The 22468-nt window shown below is 42.7% G+C and overlaps 1 protein-coding gene across 5 annotated transcripts in view; it reads left to right on the top strand.

Moving 5' to 3' along the window:
* Window positions 1-22468, top strand: part of NTPCR (nucleoside-triphosphatase, cancer-related) — a 265027-nt gene that overhangs the window by 107673 nt on the left and 134886 nt on the right. For 4 of the 5 annotated variants that reach the window (XR_008891424.1, XR_008891423.1, XM_056566935.1 and 1 more), the window contains exon 4: window positions 19136-19213. The exons of the other annotated variant lie outside the window; for it this stretch is intronic. Coding sequence is in view for 2 of the 4 variants with exons in the window: in XM_056566935.1 (XP_056422910.1) it covers window positions 19136-19213 (78 nt within the window). In the remaining 2 variants the exon portion in view is untranslated. The remainder of the gene's footprint in view (window positions 1-19135; window positions 19214-22468) is intronic. 5 annotated transcript variants of the gene reach the window in all.

Here is a 22468-nt window from a genome sequence, read left to right as displayed (position 1 = left end):
TTCTCCTATTACCCCTTGTAAAAATGTAAAATTTGGGTAAAAAAACTGCATTTTTGTGAGAAAAAAAATCATTTACACGTCCAACTTTAACGAAAAGTCGTCAAACACCTGTGGGGTGTTCAGGTTCAAATGTACCCCTTGTTACGTTCCTTGAGGGGTGTAGTTTCCAAAATAGTATGCCATGTGGGGGGGTGTTTTGCTGTTCTGGCACCGATAGGGGCTTCTTAAATGTGACATGCCCCCCAAAAACCATTTCATCAAAATTTGCTTTCCAAAAGTCAACCGGGACTCCTTCTCATTGTAGTGCGCCCTCAGTGCACATGATGTCCACACATGGGATATTTCCATACTCAGAACAGATGGGGTTACAAATTTTGGGGGGCATTTTCTCCTATTACTAAATAGTATGCCATGTTTTTTTTTTGTTTTTTTTCTGGCACCATTGGGGCTTCTTAAATGTGACATGCCCCCCAAAAAACTATTCAGAAAAACTCACTCTCCAAAATCCCACTGTCGCTCCTTCACTTCTGAGCCCTCTACTGAGCCCGCCGAACACTTTACATACACATATGAGGTATTTCCTTACTCGAGAGAAATTGGGTTACAAATTTTAGGAAGATTCCTTTCCTTTTTACCCCTTGTAAAAATAAAAAAAAATGGGTCTATAAGAACATGCGAGTGTAAAAAATGAAGATTTTGAATTTTCTCCAATTTGCTGCTATTTCTATGAGACACATAAAGGGTTAGCAAACTTTTTGAATGTCATTTTGAATACTTTGAGGGGTACAGTTTTTATAATGGGGTCATTTGTGGGGTATTTCTAACATGAAGGCCCTTCAAATCCATTTCAAACCTGAACTGGTCCCTGAAAAATTTTGATTTTGAAAAAATGGAAAATTGCTGCTGAATTTTGAAGCCCTCTGATGTCTTCCAAAAGTAAAAACATGTCAACTTTATGATGCCAACATAAAGTAGACATATTGTATATGTGAATCAATATATAATTTATTTGGAATATCCATTTTCCTTATAAGCAGAGAGCTTCAAAGTAAAAACAAAATGCAACATTTTCAAGTTTTTCATCAAATTTTGGAATTTAATCAGAATGAAAGGTAAAAGCATCCCAGAGTTATTAATGCTTAAAGTGACAGTTACATAGTTACATAGTTAGTACGGTCGAAAAAAGACATATGTCCATCAAGTTCAACCAGGGAATTAAGGGGTAGGGGTGTGGCGCGATATTGGGGAAGGGATGGGATTTTATATTTCTTCATAAGCATTAATGTTATTTAGTTCCAGGAATGTATCTAATCCTGTTTTAAAGCTGTTAATTGTTCCTGCTGTGACCAGTTCCTGAGGTAGACCGTTCCATAAATTCACAGTCCTCACGGTAAAGAAGGCGTGTCGCCCCTTGAGACTAAACTTTTTCTTCTCCTGACGGAGGGAGTGCCCCCTCGTCCTTTGGGGGGGTTTAACCTAGAACAGTTTTTCTCCATATTTTTTGTATGGGCCATTAATATACTTATATACATTTATCATATCCCCCCTTAAACGTCTCTTCTCAAGACTAAACAATTGTACCTCCTTTAATCGCTCCTCATAGCTAAGATGATCCATGCCCCATATTAGTTTAGTCGCGCGTCTCTGCACCCTTTCCAACTCCGCAGTGTCCCTTTTATGGACAGGTGCCCAAAACTGAACAGCATATTCCAGGTGAGGCCGTACCAATGCTTTATAAAGGGGGAGTATTATGTCCCTGTCCCTTGAGTCCATGCCTCTTTTGATACATGACAATATCCTGCCGGCTTTGGAAGCAGCGGTCAGATGTGTCACAGTGGTCAGATGTGCAAAAAATGTCCGGGTCCTTAAGGTGAAAATTGTCTGGGTCCTAAAGGGGTTAACTGATCCATTAATGCCTACAAGAGAGCCTTCTTTAAAGATATACTACTGACTATAAATGGTTTGTCTGCACAAGTGGGGCATGTACAACAAGACATTTCTTTATTACGTAATGACTTGCATAAAATTTAATTCCGAGTTTCTGAGGCTGAGCAGCGAATAAGTAATGTGGAGGATAGCATTACTGCAGTTGTTAATGAAGCCGCTAAATCTAATGTGGGGGCCCAATACAGAAGGTGCACTTCTGTACCACTGTCAGTCCCATCAGGCGGACTCAGTCGATGTCTCCTGGCCCCACACTCCTCAGAACTCTCTCCACCATATCAAGTTATGTATGGGTTATTGCAATGTGGTATAATGTATTAATGTTATTGTGCATTTAAATCTCTGTTACTAAGGACCTTTTGTTGTTCAGGGGAGGAATGCAAGGTGAACAGGTGGCATTGTTGGTGACCAATGGGATTTCTCAAAACTGTCGCCTTATTTAGTGAGTTCAGTGTTTAGCTAGCTCTCTTGTAGTTGTAGCTGAGGTACAGCTTGAGTGAGGACCTGAGGAGTCTGTGTGATTCAGAAGGAGGCCTGAGGTCTACTCCAGACAGCACGCTTATACTTAACCCCTGCACCTGTAGTGAAAGTCAAAGCTGCAAGGTAGGACCTAAACCAGTGGGAATTCTATCAAAGTCCAGTCCAAGTCAAGTCTGTTAATAAGTGTGGCTGCATCAGTCAAGTCAATAGCAACCATAAGTCCCAGCAAGCCGCTAAGCTTCCTGGAGTTCACCCTGCACCTCCCCAGAACTGAACTGAGCTGTATAAACTGTAACACCTTGTCTGCCACAGTAAAAAGCCATTGTCCCATAACCTTGCATCAAAGTGATTATATCCCCCGTGCCTGGCCCAGGAATCATCAGCTATACCTCTGGCGGGGAATTAGGTAAACCATGCCCAGGCATCACAAACACAAAGGGTTAATACCATCTGCCCTAAGGGTTAATCACATCTGCCCTACCAACACCCTCACCACACTACAAAAGACATTGTCTCACTAACCGCTAAATTAGATGAGATGGAAAATCGTCTTAGACGTAATTATGTGCGGCTTATTGGATGGCGTCCGGCAGCAGCGATGGCGGGTGCGTGGCGATGGCAGGGGTAAGTGCCCCCGCCATCACCCCGCCGTCGCCGCTGCCGCACCTCCGCCCACGTGTGGAAGTCCAGGGAGAGCGCGGCACAGCGGGGTGAGAGAGAAGGTCGTTGCTTACCCAATACCTGGTGGCGGCTCCGGATAAATGGGGATCCGGCAGGCTGCGGAGGGATCTGACTGGCCGGTGAGTGGTCGACGGTGGCCCTCAAGACAATGCAAAACTACAACTCCCAGCATGTCCAGACAGTCTGGGCACGCTGGGAGTTGTAGTTTTGCAACATCTGGAGGACCACTGTTTGGAGACCACTGTGTAGTGGACACCAAACTGTGATCCTCCAGATGTTGCAAAACTACAACTCCCAGCATGCCCAGCTGCAAATGGCTGTCTGGGCATGCTGGGAGTTGTAGTTGTGTGCCTCGAGCTGTTGCAAAACTACAACTCCCAGCATGCCCAGACAGCCAATTGCTGTCTGGGCATGCTGGGATTGTAGTTTTGCGACATCTGGAGGGCCACAGTTTGGAAATCACTGTGCACTGGTCTCTAAACTGTAGCCCTCCAGATGTTGCAAAACTGCAAATCCCAGCATGCCCAAACAGCTGTCTCTGCATGCTGGGAGTTGTAGTTGTGTACCTCCAGCTGTTGCATAACTACATCTCCCACCTTTGGCGATCAGTACATGCCGGGAGTTATAGTTTTGCAACAGCTGGAGGCACACTGGTTGGAAAATACTGAGTTAGGTAACAGAACCTAACTGAAGGTTTTTCAACCAGTGTGCCTCCAGCTGTTGCAAAAGTACAACTCCCAGCATGCACGGTCTGTCAGTACATGCTGGAAGTTGTAGTTTTGCAACAGCTGGAGGTTTCCATCTCATCTAATTTTAGCGGTTAGTGAGACAATGTCATTCACACGGGTGGGTTTACAGTAAGTTTCCTGCTTCAAATTTGAGCTGCGGAAAATTTTCTGCCGCAGCGCAAACTCCTAGTGGGAAACTCCTAGTGGTAAACCCATCAGTGTGAATGTACCCTAAAAACACTACACTACACTACACTAACACATAATAAAGGGTAAAACACTACATATACACCCCCTTACACTGCCCCCCCAATAAAAAAACAAAAAAGGTAACGTACGGCAGTGTTTCCAAAACGGAGCCTCCAGCTGTTGCTAAACAACAACTCCCAGCATTTCTGGACAGCCACTGACTGTCCAGGAAAGCTGGGAGTTTAGCAACAGCTGGAGGCACCCTGTTTGGGAATCACTGGCGTAGAATACCCCTATGTCCACCCCTATGCAATCCCTAATTTAGTCCCCAAATGCGCATGGTGCTCTCTCACTTCGGAGCCCTGTCGTATCTCAAGGAAACAGTTTAGGGCCACATATGGGGTATTTCCGTATTCAGGAAAAATTGTGTTACAAATTTTGGGGGGCTTTTTCTCCTTTTACCCCTTATGAAAAGAAAAAGTTGGGGTCTACATCAGCCGGTTAGTGTAAAAAATGTTTTTTTTACACTAACATGCTGGTGTTGGCCCATACTTTTTATTTTCACAAGAGGTAAAATGAAAAAAAGACCTCCAAAATTTGTAACTTCTCCTGAGTACGGAAATGCCCCATATGTGGGCGTAAAATGCTCTGCGGGCGCACAAGGCTCAGTAGTGAGAGTGCACCATGTACATTTGAGGTCTAAATTGGTGATTTGCACAGGGGTGGCTGATTTTACAGCGGTTCTGACTGAAAAATAGATACCCACATGTGACCCCATTTTGGAAACTACACCCCTCACGGAACGTAAAAAGGGGTATAGTGAGCCTGAACACTCCACAGGTGTTTGACAAATTTTCGTTAAAGTTGGATGGGAAAATGAAGGAAAAAAAATTTTTTTCACAAAAATGCTGGTTTTACACAAAATTTTTCATTTTCACAAGGGAAAATAAGAAAAAGGCCCCCCAAAATTTGTAAACCAATTTCTTCTGAGAAAGAAAATACCCCATATGTGGATGTAAAGTGCTCAGAAGAGAAGGAGCGCCATTGGGATTTTGGAGAGAAATTTTGTCCGGAAATGAAGGCCACGTGTGTTTACATAGCCCCCATTGTGCCAGAACAATGGACCCCCCCACATGTGACCCCATTTTGGAAACTACACCCCTCATGTAATGTAATAAGGGGTACAGTGAGCATTTACGCCCCACAGGTGTATGACAGATTTATGGAACAGTGGTCCGTGAAAATGAAAAATTATATTTTTCATTTGCACAGCCCACTGTTCCAAGGGTCTGTCAAACACCAGTGGAGTTTAAATGCTCACTGCACCCCTTATTAAATTCTGTGGGGGATGTAGTTTCCAAAATGGGGTCACATGTGGCGGGGGGGTCCACTGTTCTGGCTCCACGGGGGGCTTTGTAAACGCACATGGCCCCTGACTTCTATTTCAACCAAATTCTCTCTCCATAAGCTCAATGGCGCTCCTTCTCTTCTGAGCATTGTAGTGCACCAGCAGAGCACTTGACGTCCACACATGGGGTATTTCCATACTCAGAAGAAATGGGGTTACAAATTTTGGGGGGCATTTTCTCCTATTACCCCTTGTAGAAATGTAAAATTTGGGGAAAAAACAGCATTTCAGTGAGAAAAAAATAAAAATTCATATACACATCCAACTTTAACTAAAAGTTGTCAAAACACCTGTGGGGTGTTAAGGCTCACTGGACCTCTTGTTACGTTCCTTGAGGGGTGTAGTTTCCAAAATAGTATGCCATGTGGGGGTTTACTTGCTGTTCTGGCACATAGGGGCTTCTTAACCCCTTGGGGACAGAGCCCATTATGACCCTAAGGACGGGAGCATTTTTTGCAAATCTGACCACTGTCACTTTAAGCATTAATAACTCTGAGATGCTTTTACTTATAAATTTGATTCCGAGATTGTTTTTTCGTGACATATTCTACTTTATGTTAGTGGTAAATTTTTGTCGATACATACATCCTTTCTTGGTGAAAAATTCAAAAATTTCATGAAAAATTTGAAAATTTTGCATTTTTCTAACTTTGAAGCTCTCTGCTTATAAGGAATATGGATATTCCAAATAAATTATATATTGATTCACATATACAATATGTCTACTTTATGTTTGCATCATAAAATTGATGAGTTTTTACTTTTGGAAAACATCAGAGGTCTTCAAAGTTCAGCAGCAATTTTCCAATTTTTCGCAACATTTTCAAAATCGGAATTTATCATGGACCAGTTCAGTTTTGAAGTGGATTTGAAGGGTCTTCTGGTTAGAAATACCCCATAAATGACCCCATTATAAAAACTGCACCCCTTAAAGTATTCAAAATGGCATTCAGTAAGTGTGTTAACCCTTTAGATGTTTCACAGGAATAGCAGCAAAGTGAAGGAGAAAATTCAAAATCTTCATTTTTTATACTCGCATGTTCTTGTAGACCCAGTTTTTGAATTTTTACAAGGGGTAAAAGGAAAAAAATCCTCTCAGAATTTGTAACCCAATTTCTCTCGAGTAAGAAAATACCTCATATGTCTATGTCAAGTGTTCGGCGGGTGCACTAGAGGGCTCAGAAGCGAAGGAGCAACAATGGGATTTAGGAGAGTGAGTTTTTCTGAAATGGTTTTTGGGGGGCATGTCCCATTTAGGAAGCCCCTATGGTGCCAGGACAGCAAAACCCCCCACATTGCACACTATTATGGAAACGACACCCCTCAAGGAACGTAACAAGGGGTACGGTGAGCCTTAACACCCCACAGGTGTTTGACAACTTTTTGTTAAAGTCGGATGTGTAAATGAAAAAAAAAATTTCCACTAAAATGCATTTTTTCCCCCAAATTTTACTTTTTTACAAAGGGTAATAGGAGAAAATGCCCCCCAAAATGTGTAACCCCATTTCTTCTGAGTATGGAAATACTCCATGTTTGGATGTCAAGTGCACTGCGAGCGAACTACAATGCTCAGAAGAGAAGGAGCGCCATTGAGCTTTTAGAGAGATAATTTGTTAGGAATGGAAGTCGGGGGCCATGTGCATTTACAAAGCCCCCCGTGGTGCCAGAACAGTGGACCCCCACATGTGACCCCATTTTGGAAACTACACCCCTAACGGAATGTAATAAGGGGTACAGTGAGCATTTACACCCTACTGGCGTTTGACAGATCTTGTGAACAGTGGGCTGTGCAAACAAAAAAATTAAATTTTTCATTTTCACGGACCACTGTTCCAAAAATCTGTCAGACACTTGTGAGGTGTTAATGCTCACTATACCCCTTATTACATTCCGTGAGGGTTGTAGTTTCCGAAATGGGATCACATGTGGGTATTTATTTTTTTGGGGTTTATGTCAGAACCGCTGTAAAATCAGCCACCCCTGTGCAAATCACCAATTTCGGCCTCAAATGTACATAGTGCGCTCTCACTCCTGAGCCTTGTTGTGCGCCCGCAGAGCATTTAACGCCCACATATGGGGTATTTCCGTACTCAGGAAAAATTGTGTTACAAATTTTGGGGGTCTTTTTTTCCTTTTACCTCTTGTGAAAATCAAAAGTAAAGGGCAACACCAGCATGTTAGTGTAAAATATTTTTTTTTTACACTAACAGGCTGGTGTAGACCCCAACTTTTCCTTTTCATAAGGGGTAAAAGGAGAAAAAGCCCCCCAAAATTTGTAGTTTAATTTCTCCCGAGTACCGAGATACCCCATATGTGTCCCTAAACTGTTTCCTTGAAATACGACAGGGCTCCGAAGTGAGGGAGCGCCATGCGCATTTGAGGACTAAGTTAGGGATTGCATAGGGGTGGACATAGGGGTATTCTATGCCAGTGATTCCCAAACAGGGTTCCTCCAGCTGTTGCTAAACTCCCAGCATGCCTGGACAGTCAGTGGCTGTCCGGAAATGCTGGGAGTTGTTGTTTTGCAACAGCTGGAGGCTCCGTTTTGGAAACACTGCCGTACAATACGTTTTTCATTTTTTATTGGGGGGGGGGGGGACAGTGTAAGGGGGTGTATATGTAGTGTTTTACTCTTTATTAGATGTTAGTGTAGTGTTTTTAGGGTACATTCACACTGGCGGGTTACGGTGAGTATTCCGCTAGGAATTTGCGCTGCGGCGAAAAATTTGCCGCAGCTCATGCTTGAAGCAGGAAACTTGCTGTAAACCCGCCCGTGTGAATGTACCCTGTACGTTCACATGGGGGGGGGGGGCAAACCTCCAGCTGTTTCAAAACTACAACCCTCAGCATGTACTGACAGACCGTGCATGCTGGGAGTTGTAGTTTTGCAACAGCTGGAGGCACACTGGTTGGAAAACCTTCAGTTAGGTTCTGTTACCTATCTCAGTATTTTCCAACCAGTGTGCCTCCAGCTGTTGCAAAACTACAACTCCCAGCATGCACAGTCTGTCAGTACATGCTGGGAGTTGTAGTTTTGCAACTGCTAGAGGCACACTGGTTGGAAAACCTTCAGTTAGGTTCTGTTACCTAACTCAGTATTTTCCAACCATTGTGCCTCCAGCTGTTGCAAAACTACAATTCCCAGCATGTACTGATCACAGAAGGGCATGCTGGGAGATGTAGTTATGCAACAGCTGGAGGTACGCAACTACAACTCCCAGCATGCCGAGACAGCTGTTTTCTTTGTGGGCATGCTGGAATTTGTAGTTTTGCAACATCTGGAGTGCTACAATTTAGAGACCACTGAACAGTGATCTCCAAACTGTGGACCTCCAGATGTTGCAAAACTACAACTCCCAGCATGCCCAGACAGCAAACAGCTGTGTTGGCATGCTAGGAGTTGTAGTTTTGCAAGATCTAGAGGGCAGTATAGAGATCACTGTGCAGTGGTCTCTAAACTGTAGACCTCCAGCTGTTGCAAAACTACAAATTCCAGCATGCCCACACAGCAAACAGCTGTCTGGGCATGCTGGGAGTTGTAGTTTTGCAACATCTGGAGGGCTACAGTCTAGAGATCACTATAGTGGTCTCAGACTGTAGCCCTCTAGATCTTGCTAGGCAACTACTCACCGGCTTCCGTCGCATGCAGGGAGCCGTCCTCTTCTGCCACACGCCACACGCAGATCTCTGTCGCCGCCCGCCAATCACCGTCGCTCCGCTGCCTCCGGACGGGTAAGTGGACTCTGGCGCCGCTCCTCTTCATTTTCCCCGTTCTGCCCCGCCTATTGTGGGTGGGCAGGATGGGGAAAAAGAAAGTAAACCCCTCCGCCCCCGATCTGCTATTGGTGGTCGTGTCTAGACCACCAATAGCAGGGATAGGAGGGGTGGCACCCATGCCACCTCACTCCTATCGCTTTAAGGGGATCGTGGGTGTCTTAGACACCAGCGATCCCCCTTCTATTCCGGGTCACCATAGACCCGTAATGACCCGGAATCGGCGCAAATCGCAAGTGTGAATTCACTTGCGATTTGCGCCGATCGCCGACATGGGGGGGGTCTAATTACCCCCCTGGGCATTTGCACGGTGTGCCTGCTGATAGATATCAGCAGTCACCCCGGCCCGGTCCCCGCCCGGCGCGCGGCGGGGATCGAAATTCCCACGGGCGTATGGATAAGCCCTTCGTCCTTAAGTACCAGGACGCAAGGGCATATGCATACGCACTTCGTCCCCAACAGGTTAAATGTGACATGCCCCCCAAAAACCATTTCAGAAAAACTCTAGTGCACCCGCCGAACACTTCACATATGCATATGAGGTATTTCCTTACTCGAGAGAAATTGGGTTACAAATTTTAGGAAGATTTTTCTCCTTTACCCCTTGTAAAAATTCAAAAACTTGGTCTACAAGAACATGCGAATGTAAAAAATGAAGATTTTGAATTTTCTCCTTCACTTTGCTGCTATTCCTGTGAAACACCTAAAGGGTTAACACACTTACTGAATATCATTTTGAATACTTTGAGAGGTGCAGTTTTTAGAATGGGGTTATTTGTGGGGTATTTCTAATATGAAAATCCACTTCAAAACTGGAAGTGGAAAACTGGTCCCTGAAAAATTCTGATTTTGAAAATTTTGTGAAAAATTGGAAAATTGCTGTTGCACTTTGAAGCCCTCTGATGTCTTCCAAAAGTAAAAACATGTCAACTTTATGATGCAAACATAAAGTAGACATATTGGCCCACATTTATCATTGTCTTTAGACTGTTTTTTGTGTCTAAAAAAGGGGCAAAAAAGGCGCAAGCAGGGTTTTTTGCGCCTTTTTTTGCCCCTTTTTGTTTACACATTTCTGCTGATTTTGAATTGCAATCCACTGATTTTGAGTTGCAATCCACAGATTTTGGAAATAGACATGATATGGAAGGGATTTATCTTTGCGCCTTTTTGTAAAAAGGAGCAAAAAAAGGCGCAAAGCCACTGAAAAGTCTCTAAAACTACACCAGCCCAGACATTGTGTAGCTTTTTGTGTATGTGTAGACAGAAATTTCAGAAAATGTGGACCTGCACAAAATTTATCAAACCTCTTTTACCTTTTAATAAATTTGGTGCTCCTACACATTATCAGAGCACAAAAAAAAAGGTGTAAAAAAAAATGCTTCGCTTGCACTGCAATGATAAATGTGGGCCATTGTGTATGTGAATCAATATATAATTTATTTGGAATGTCTATTTTGCTTACAAGCAGAGAGCTTCAAAGTTAGAAAAATGCTAAATGTTCACATTTTTCATCAAATTTTTGAATTTTTCACCAAGAAATTATGCAATTATTGACAAAAGTTTACCACTACCATAAAGTAGAATATGTCACGAAAAAACTATCTCGGAATCAAATTTATAAGTAAAAGCATCCCAGAGTTATTAATGCTTAAAGTGACAGTGGTCAGATTTGCAAAAAAAGGCTTGTGTCCTTAAGGTGAAAATGAGCTGTGTCCTTAAGGGGTTAAGGTGAAAATGAAAGTGAAAGTAAAGTGATCTTTACTGTGGCAACCACTAGGAAGGCCAAACTGCAACTCCCAGCATGCCCAGACAGCCAAAGGCTGCCTGGGCATGCTGGGAGTTGTAGTTTTGCAACATCTGGAGGGTCACAGTTTGGAGACCACTGTTACATGTTGCCAAACTACAACTCTCAGCATGCCTGGACTGCCCAGGCATGCTGGGAGTTGTAGTTCTGTAACATCTGTCCCATCAGATTTAGCAATTTTCATGACATTTTTGAAAATTGCTGCTCTACTTTGTAGCCCTCAAATTTTTTCAAAAAGCAAAACATTTTATGATGCCAACATAAAGTCGACATATTGTATTTGTGAATAAAAATTAAATTTATTGGGAATATCCATTTCCCTTACAAGCAGAGAGCTTCAAAGTTAGAAAAATGCAAAATTTCCAAAATTTAAATGAAATTTTGGGATTTTTCACCAAAAAAGGATGCAAGTAACGCCGAAGATTTACCACCAAAATAAAGTAGAATATGTAACGAAAAAAAATCTCAGAATCAGAATATTCGGTAAAAGCGTTTGGCCGTGTGGCCGGAGGTCAATGGAGTGAGACGCACATCTGCTGAGCCCCGCTCCACAGCTGTAAAACTCGCGGTTTTTACCTTGCCTAAAGCTGCCAGACAGAGATCAATTTACTCCCCCTGTGTTCCTGAAGAGCCCGACTAGTGGAAAATCCACTTTTAAAAGACAGATCCGTCCGAGCACAGGGTCACTGCGTGACCCTGCGGCATATTGCGGGAGCTGGCGGACGTAAATATACGTCCTTCGTCGTTAAGGGGTTAAAGATAGTGGGAGTTTCTAGCCCTACCTATAAAGTATACACCAAAATTACATCCTACTCTGCAACCTATACCAACTCACCTGACTTTGAACCAAAAGCAAATAACTATTTCACTTTTTTCTTCCCTCTTGCACTTCTCATGGGAAGACAACTAATGAAAAAAAAGCAAAAAAAATTATCCATCACCTCAACAAAGATTCTTACGCTCCAGATCCGTCTCTATGCCGCATTCAACTTGCTCTAATATTCATAACCAAGAAGGTCACAATTTACAGATTTATAGCACTCCTAATTCACCGACAAAAAATCACCCTTTGAAGCTATCTAATAGATTTGACCAGATTTGAGATCTTCCTGACACAACAACTGTCATGGCTAACCTGTGCAAAAAAACGGATATGATGGGGTGCTTAGATGAATCACTCCTATTGGATGGAGATGGACTCAAGGAAAATCTTGATACTACAAATCCACTGACCTCCCCACAAGGGCCCATTTCAGATAACAAGGACAGCACGGCAAGGGCATTCTTCTACCCAATCTATAGATCCTGACCCCAAGGAGCAGAGGGAACCCAAAAGTTCACAACCTACTGCAAAAAGGACATTGTCCTCTACAACAACTTGGGGAGCAGAGGCATCTACCCCTTCATTTTCTCCTCTGTGGAAAAAAACTGACCAAATTGCCTGGTCCCCCTGCAGACCTGAATCAATGAATGATGCTCCACTTGAACAAAATGAAGGGCAATGGAAAGCTTACTTAAGCCAGATTCCCACTATAGATTACTTTAATGGATTTCTGATGGACATTAAGCAAACCTTTAAGACTGAGATTGCAAACCTACGACAGGATATACGCTCAGTTAATCAGAGAGTTGACACTGTAGAAAATGAACATGATGACACTCGGAAATACTTCGCTCAGCTGCAAACAACTGTGTCAGCCCAACATGAAACCCTTAGTGAGTACCAGAGACACCTGGAGGATCTAGATAACAGGGGTTGTCGACACAATATAAGGGTGAGGGGACTTCCTGAAGCCACACAGGAAAAAGATTTAAAAGCAACAATGGAAGCTATATTTAATATGGTTCTAAATACACCATCAGATCATAGAATCCAAATGGACAGAGCTCATAGAGCACTTAAGCCAAAAGGTTCATCACCATTCCCGAGAGATGTGGTTTGTTGTGTCACTGACTACACCCTGAAAGAACAAATAATGAATAAAGCTAGAAACCTCCAGAGAGATAGATTTTGATGGAGCTATAATACAACGATTACCGGATTTATCATGGCTAACACTTCAGAAGAGAAGGCAACTGAAACCGCTACTGCAGACCCTAAGAGAAAAGGACATTGTGTATTGTTGGGGCTTTCCTTTTAGCCTTAATGCTAGAATGAATGGGAAAAGTGCCACACTTAAGACCTCTCAAGATCTCTCTCCATTTTGTGAAACTCTGGGTATCCCTGTCCCACAATTGAGTAACTGGGAGCTATTGCCCCCACCTCCTGCTTCTCCTCCTGTGTGGACGAAGACCACTCCACGAAGAAATAGAAAACCACAACATCATACTCCAGAAAATGGTGGAACGCCCCAACAGCACTATATCACTTGAAAATTTACTCATAGTTCAAGGGTTTAGTATATTGCATAATAAGCTTGGATCTTTTTATACTGAAAATGTGGCTTTGGGCAGGGCCATAGTACAATATTTCATGTAATATTAGATCGCATTAGAGTTAAAACTTGGAATCCAATGTTCTATATCTAAGTAGAAAAAAAAATATATATAGAAAAAGACCAGCGCTCAGAGTAGGAGAAATGGCAGAGTTATTTCAGGTTGTCATAAGAAGCAGAGAAGTGGTTCACTTTCTTCACATGGGGGGAGTGTAAGACCAGGTCTCACATACTATCCCCCCCTCCAGGAAAGCATATAGGTAATAACCAAGAGAAGTCCTCACATATCAAAGGGTTTTAATAGCAACGCGTTTCGGAGGTCATATATATAGCCTCCTTCTTCAAGCATACATTACATATAAAATGACAAACTTATATACTCACACATACTGTCCATATGGATGATGACGTCCAATCCTACTGCATGTGCCGGTAATTCCTCTTCCGGGGAGGAATTACCGGCACATGCAGTAGGATTGGACGCCATCATCCATATGGACAGCATGTGTGAGTATATAAATAAGTTTGTCATTTTATATGTAATGTATGCCTGAAAGAGGCTATATATATGACCTCCGAAACGCGTTGCTATTAAAACCCTTTGATATGCGAGGACTTCTCTTGGTTATTACCTATATGCTTTCCTGGAGGGGGGGATAGTATGTGAGACCTGGTCTTACACTCCCCCCATGTGAAGTAAGTGAACCACTTCTCTGCTTCTTATGACAACCTGAAATTACTCTGCCATTTCTCCTACTCTGAGCGCTGGTCTTTTTCTATATTTGTTTTTATTTTCGCCACGGATTCCTTATGGGTTTTCCGGAATACCCTGCGCACTCCTGAAAGGGATGTCCTTGTGTCAGAGACTGGGAGATAAATTTTACGTTTGAAGAGGACCCAGGGTATTTGTGGGGGAGTACACATCCAGTGTGACCCCCACTCACACCGGGTGAGTAACACACACCTCATTTCCTATATTTTGGGATTAGAGCACCGCCTTCTTTTTGCTAATATACTGTATCTCTATATCTAAGTAGGGATATGTAGGATTCTTAGTTTTATATACCTAATTAATATGCAGCTTGGAGCTAGCTTTAAGTGACTAGCTTGGTTCTTCTGTTGACACCCTCTTCTTCTCCCTATTTAGAAGAATTTTTCTCATCCCTGAGCCAATAGGGCTTTAGGTGCGAGACTTAGTAAGCGATTCTTCAAAGTTTTATCCATGGCTTATCTACTGGATATTGATAGAGAGTTATATCTCAGGATTGTTGTTGTTAACCCCTTCCCGCTATTGGACGTATGCATACGTCCAGGCGAACTACACGTTTGCGCAAATGGACGTATGCATACGTCCAAGCGATCTCCTGCTCTGCCGTGGGCAGCGCAGGAGATCGCCGGCGGGACTCAGCTGTCAATCACAGCCGGAGTCCCACCGCAGCTGCCGGGGCCGCGATCGCGCCGATCCCGGCAGCATTAACCCCAAAGATGCTGTGATCAGTTCTGATCACGGCATCTATGGTGTTTGCAGGGGGAGCGCTCTCCCCCTGCCCACCAACGGCGGCGCTGCGATAAAATAAGGGGGATCGAGGGTGTCCAAGACACCCTCGATCCCCCTGAAGAGATAGGAGTGGGGTGGCAGGGGTTCCAACGCCTCCTATCCCTGCTATTGATTGGCGGAGCGACCGACCAATAGCAGACTGGGGGCGGGGGGGTTAAAGTTCAGTTCCCCCCGCTATGCCCACCCATCGGTGTCCGGGCACAGCGGGGGGAACCGTGTAGTAGCGGTGGTGGTCACTTACCCGGCGGCGGAGCTCCAGATGACTGCAGCAGCTGTGATCATGGCGGCGGTGGAGGTGAGTATGGCGCCGCGTGTCCGGGAGTCTGTTGCCTAGCAACATCTGCAGGGCGACAGTTTGGAGAGTGGTCTCTAAACTGTGGCCCTCCAGATGTTGCAAAACTACAACTCCCACCATGCCTTGACAGCTGTTTGCTGTGTTGGCATGCTGGGATTTGTAGTTTTTCAAGATGGGGTTCAGGCTAGAGATCACTGACAGTGGTCTCTAAACTGTAGCCATCCAGATGTTACAAAACTACATCTCCCAGCATGCCCAGACAGCAGTTTGCTGTCTGAGCATGCTGATATTTGTAGTTTTGCAACATCTGGAGGGCCACAGTTGAGAGACCACTGTCAGTGATCTCCAGCCTGAACCCCTCTAAATCTTGCAAAACTACAACTCCCAGCATTCAGGAACAGCAAAAGGCTGTCTCGGCATGCTGGGAGTTGTACTTGGGTGCCTCTAGCTGTTGCATAACTACATCTCCCAGCATTCCCTTTGGCAGTCAGTACATGCTGAGAGTTGTAGTTCTGCAACAGCTGAAGGCACACTGGTTGGGAAATACCGAGTTAGGTAATAGGTTCTATTACCTAACTCAGTATTTTCCAACCAGTGTGCCTCCAGCTGTTGCAAAACTACAACTCCCAGCATGCACGTTCTGTCAGTGCATGCTGGGAGTTGTACAGGGTACATTCACACTGGTGGCGGATTACAGTGAGTTCACCGCTTCAAGTTTGAGCTGCGGCAAATTTTCCGCCGCAGCTCAAACTCCTAGCGGGAGACTCAGTGTAATCCGCCGCCAGTGTGAATGTAACCTAAAAACACTACACTACACTACACTACACAACACTTACACAAAATGAAGAGTAAAACACTACATATACACACCTACACAGCCCCCCCCCCTTCCCCCCCAATAAAAATGAAAAACGTATTCTACAGCAGTGTTTCCAAAACGGAGCCTCCAGCTGTTGCAAAACAAAAACTCCCAGCATTTCCGGACAGCCATTGACTGTCCAAGCATGCTGGGAGTTTTGCAACAGCTGGAGGCACCCTGTTTGGGAATCACTGGCTTAGAATACCCCTATGTCCACCCCTATGCAAATCCCTAATTTAGGCCTCAAATGCGCATGGCGCTCTCACTTTGGAGCCCTGTCGTATTTCAAGGCAACAGTTTAGGGCCACATATGGGGTATCGCCGTACTCGGGAGAAATTACCTAACAAATTTTGGGGGGCTTTTTCTCCTTTTACCCCTTATGAAAAGGTAAAGTTGGGGTCTACACCAGCTTGTTAGTGTAAAAAAAAAAACATTTTTGTACACTAACATACTGGTGTTGCCCCATACTTTTAAATTTCACAAGCGGTAAAAGAAAAAAAGCCTCCAAAATGTGTAACGCAATTTCTCCGGAGTACAGGATACCCCATATATGTAGGCGCAAAGTGCTCTGCGGGCGCACAACAAGGCTCAGAAGGGAGAGTGCACCATGTACATTTGAGGTCTAAATTGGTGATTTGCACAGGGGTGGCTGATTTTACAGCGGTTCTGACATAAGCGCAAAACAAAAAATACCCACATGTGACCCCATTTTGGAAACTACACCCCTCACGGAATGTAACAAGGGGTATAGTGAGCATTTACACCCCACAGGTGTCTGACAGATCTTTGAAACAGGGGTCTGTGAAAATGAAAATAAAATTTTTTATTTGCACAGCCCACTGTTCCAAAGATCCGTCAAATGCCAGTGAGGTGTAAATTCTCACTGCACCCCTTATTACATTTCGTGAGGGGTGTAGTTTTAAAAATGGGGTCACATGTGGGGGGGTCGACTGTTCTGGCACCACGGGGGGCTTTGTAAATGCCCATGGCCAAATTCTCTCTCCAAAAGCTCAATGATGCTCCTTCTCTTCTGAGCATTGTAGTTCGCCCCCAGTGCACTTCACGTCCACTTAGGGGGTATTTCCATACTCAGAAGAGATGAAGTTACAAATTTTGGGGGGGTATTTTCTGCTATTATCCCTTGTAAAAATGTAAAATTTGGGGGAAAACAAGCATTTTAGTGTAAAAAAAAAAAATAAAAATTTTTTTTACATATGCAAAAGTCGTGAAACACCTGTGGGGTATTAAGGTTCACTTTACCCCTTTTTACGTTCCCTAAGGGGTCTAGTTTCCAAAATTGTATGCCATGTGTTTTTTTTTTTGCTGTCCTGGCACCATAGGGGCTTCCTAAATACGGCATGCTCCCAGAGCAAAATTTGCTTCCAAAAAGCCAAATGTGACTCCTTCTCTTCTGAGACCTGTAGTGCGCCAGCAGAGCACTTTTCATCCCCATATGGGGTGTTTTCTGAATCGGGAGAAATTGGGCTTCAAATTTTGGGGGGTATTTTCTGCTATTACCTTTTTTTAAAATTTAAAATTTTTGCTAAACCAAGCATTTTTGGTAAAAAAAAACAACTTTTTTTTTATACATGTGCAAAAGTCGTGAAACACCTGTGGGGTATTAAGATTCACTTTATCCCTTGTTACATTCCTCAAGGGGTCTAGTTTCCAAAATGGTATGCCATGTGTTTTTTTTTTTTTTGCTGTCCCGGCACCATAGGGGCTTCCTAAATGCGACATGCCCCCCGAGCAAAATTTACTCTCAAATAGCCAAATATGACTCCTTCTCTTCTGAGCATTGTAGTTCGCCCGTGGTGCACTTCATGTCAACTTATGGGGTACCTCCATACTCAGAAGAGATGGGGTTACACATTTTGGGGGGGGGGGGGTATTTTCTGCTATTAACCCTTTCAAAAATGTGAAATTTCGGGGGGGAAACACATTTTAGTGAAAAAAAATATTTTTTTTACATATGCAAAAGTCGTGAAACACCTGTGGGGTATTAAGGCTCACTTAATTCCTTGTTACGTTCAAGGGGTCTAGTTTCCAAAATGGTATGCCATGTGTTTTTTTTTTTTTGCTGTTTTGGCACCATAGGGGCTTCCTAAATGCAACATGCCCCCCAAAAACCATTTCAGAAAAACGTACTCTCCAAAATCCCCTTGTCGCTCCTTCGCTTCTGAGCCCTCTACTGCGCCCGCCGAACAATTTACATAGACATATGAGGTATGTGCTTACTCAAGAGAAATTGGGCTACAAATTCAGGTATAAATTTTATCCTTTTACCCCTTGTAAAAATTCAAAAATTGGGCCTACAAGAACATTTCTCCTTCACTTTGCTGCTTTTCCTGTGAAACACCTAAAGGGTTAAAACACTTAATGAATGTCATTTTGAATACTTTGGGGGGTGCAGTTTTTATGATGGGGTCATTTATGGGGTATTTCTAATATGAAGACCCTTCAAATCCACTTCAAACTTGAACTGGTCCATGAAAAATAGCGAGTTTGAAAATTTTGTGAAAAATTGTAAAATTGCTGCTGAACTTTGAAGCCCTCTGATGTCTTCCAAAAGTAAAAACATGTCAATTTTATGATGCAGTCATAAAGTAGACATATTGTATATGTGAATCCCCAAAAAAAATTGGAATATCCATTTTCCTTACAAGCAGAGAGCTTCAAAGTTAGAAAAATGCTAAATTTTCAATTTTTTCATCAAATTTGGGGATTTTTCACCAAGAAAGGATGCAAGTTACCACAAAAATTTTCAACTATGTTAAAGTAGAATATGTCACGAAAAAACAGTCTCGGAATCAGATTGATAAGTAAAAGCATCCCAGAGTTATTAATGTTTAAAGTGACAGTGGTCAGATGTGCAAAAAAGGGCTGCGTCCTAGAGGTGAAAATGGGCTGTGTCCTTAAGGGGTTAATATATGTATTGTTGTTTTTTTATTTTTAAAGTTTTCCTTTCCTTTTTTTAAGTGCATGGTCCCCACCTCGACCTTCATCCACAGAAATATATGGGAAGTTGTGGTACTCTTCATTCTCACCTGCAATATGGTAACAAAAATGCACCAACATGACACGGGTGACAAAATTACACCAACATGAAATAGTGATAACTAGCTTTCAAATACGGGTTGAGGCGGGAGAGGTGGTGTTTTCCTGTGTGACTGTAATCCTTTTCTCCTTGAAAACAAGTCATGGCTAAGTTAATGTCATATAATGTCAAGGGGCTAAACACAGATATCAAGCGTAGATGACTACTTAAGGAATTAAGGAGAAGAGAAGTAGATATTGCTTTCATACAGGAGACTCACCATTATGATCCGAACTCCTTCAACTTCGCCCTGAGACATTACCCAAAAATGTACGCAGCTAACCAAGACAGGAAGAGAGGGGGTAGCTATATTGATATCCTCTAAATGTCCCTTTCAAGTGGATTCAACCTATCTAGACCCTCAAGGGAGATATGTCATTGTTTCTGGCCATTTGTCTTCCAGACCTATGACATTATGCAATTTATTCACACCCAACAACGCTCAAATTCCATTTCTAAACAGAGTATTTAACAAATTTTCCAAGCTGCCTCCTACTACATTAATAATTGGTGGAAATTTTTATCTCCCCTTTTCCATAAGAATAGATAGGACTTCAGTCAACCATCCAATTCCTCCACAAAATACAACTCGCCTATCTCAACTGTTTCGTAAAATAATAAGAAAACATCATATGTATGACTTATGGCATACTCTAAATCCTAATGTTAGGGAATACACATTTTACTCTCACCCTCATACAACACACTCAAGAATCGATATGTTTTTTGGCAATATATTGGCCTACAGATTAATTAAAACCTCTAAAATACTCCCGATTACTTGTCGGATCATGCTCCAATCATGTTAGAACTAGATGAACCGTCCTTGCCAAGAAGAATCTGCATTTGGAGATTGAATGAAACTCTTCTGAAGAGGGATGGCAACAGGGATAGACTAGGGGCTTGTCTTAAAGAGTATTTCGAACAGAATGTGGGGTCTGTTTCCTCCCACTCGATCTTGTGGGAAGCACATAAGACAGTAATAAGAGGCCAATGCATTGCGTTGGCTTCCAAAATTAAAAAAGACTTATTGAAAAATACTAAAGAACTGGAAAATAAATTAAAAATCCCGGAGATTAGGTTACAGACTTGCCCCACAGTCTCTTTACTACATAAGATAACTAAAATATGTAATGATCTAAAAGATATGGAGGTAAATGCTGTGGAAAGGCTGGCTTCTTATTCCAGACATAAATATTACGCCAGAGCTAATAAACTGCATACCTTGCTTGCCTCTCAACTTAATTCTCAATCTGCCCAGTCTAATCCCCTTGCCATCAAAAATAACAGGGGCCAGCTGGTTTATAGTCCAGAAGGTATAGCTAGAACTGAAGGAGTTCTATGCCAAACTTTACGACCTACCTTCCTCTTTACGTTCCACTGATACATAAATTATCTAGACAATTGTGGTCTTCCTAAAATATCGGATTCGGACTTACAAATGTTAAACTCCCCAATAACTTTAGAAGAAGTATGTGATACAATTAAACAGCTGCCTAACGGTAAATTTCCTGGACCAGACGGCCTACCGTATTCTTACTGCAAAACATTTATGGATGTTTTAACACCACACATTTTAATTTATGTTGAATACAACTATACCATCTTCCATGTTAGGGTCATACATTACTGTTTTACAGAAATCGGATAAAGATCCCACAGATTGCACAAGCTACAGGCCAATATCATTGCTAAATTCAGATTTAAAGATATTTACTAAAATATTAGCCAATTGATTAAGTGTAATTCTCCCTTCATTGATCAATAGGAACCAAGTAGGTTTTGTGAGATGTAGGCAGGCGGGAGGTAGCACAAGAAGAAATATGGATATCATTGACATCTTGAATAAAACCAACACACCTGGGGTATTTATCAGCCTTGACGCTGAGAAAGCCTTTGACAGGCTAAGTTGGCCATTTTTAATGACTACACTCCGAACGTTTGGAATTAGTGGTCCGTTCTTCTCGGCTGTCTGCAACCTTTTATACCACTCCAGCCGCTCAAGTGAGACTTAAACACGCTACTTCGAAATGCTTACCAATTTATAATCGGACAAGACAGGGATGTCCCCTTTACTCTTTGTACTCGGCATTGAACCCCTAGCAGCATATATTCGAAATAATACAGATATCGCGGGGGTTAAATTGGGTTCCAGGGAATATAAGATATCCTTATTTGCGGATGACGTTCTTCTAACATTGACCAAACGCCATACATCGATGCCCAACCTTCTCAAAGTTATTGAAAATTATTCTAAAATATCTGGCTATAAAATTAACACTGATAAAACAGAAATTTTACCAAATTTTTGTATTTCATCTGGAGATTTGACAACCTTTAAATCAAATTTGAAGTACAGATGGCAGGACACCACCTTAAAATATCTTGGCATCAAACTCACTCCGAACACAGCACACCTTTTTAAACACAATTTCCCCCCTCTGGTCCAGGAGATTAAGAATCTACTAATTAAATGGAAATCGCTTCCCTTATCTCTCCTTGGAAGAATCGCAGCTGTAAAAATGACGGTACTGCCTAAATTATTATATCTAATGGAAACTCTTCCAATTTTTATTTCTAAGGGAGCTCTAGCGAAGTTTCAATCGATGTTACTTAAATTTGGAACTATGGTCGCCATAGAGTTCCTCTTGCAGTCTTAACTATGCCTAAAACATACGGGGGTTTGTCTTTTCCAGACATATATAAATATTACTTAGCAGTACATTTAAGGAGGCTCCCTTGTCTGGCTGCTTCTACACCGACCCATAGGTGGACGAAAATTGAAAAGGAATGGATTTCACCGATACATCCTGGCTCATTAATCTGGACATGGCAGACACCTAAACAACCTAAAAAAGCACTGAGATCCACTTCATTAACGCTTAAGATATGGGAGGCAGTTTGGACAACATACGGACTTAAATCGTTCAGGACACTACTAACCCCGTTACAATCTAATCCCTCCTTCCCGTCAAGTTACAGAAGTGAAGTGGCCATTCACTGGAGAGAAGCCAAACTCTTTAGCTTGACAGATATAATAGACCCGTTGAGACGTACATTGCTCCCCTTCTCCTCGCTTCAGTCTAAATATATTCTTCCAGATGCCTCATATCCGCTTTATCAAGAGATACATACACAGCTGAATTCCACTGCTTCAGCTATGACCCTTCCCCCTATGACTCCCTTTGAGACCCTATGCAAAAACTCTACATCAA

The sequence above is a fragment of the Hyla sarda genome, chromosome 3 (genome assembly GCF_029499605.1).
Source record: "Hyla sarda isolate aHylSar1 chromosome 3, aHylSar1.hap1, whole genome shotgun sequence".
NCBI classification, from domain to species: Eukaryota; Metazoa; Chordata; class Amphibia; order Anura; family Hylidae; genus Hyla; species Hyla sarda.
This window is presented reverse-complemented; position numbering and strand designations above follow the sequence as displayed.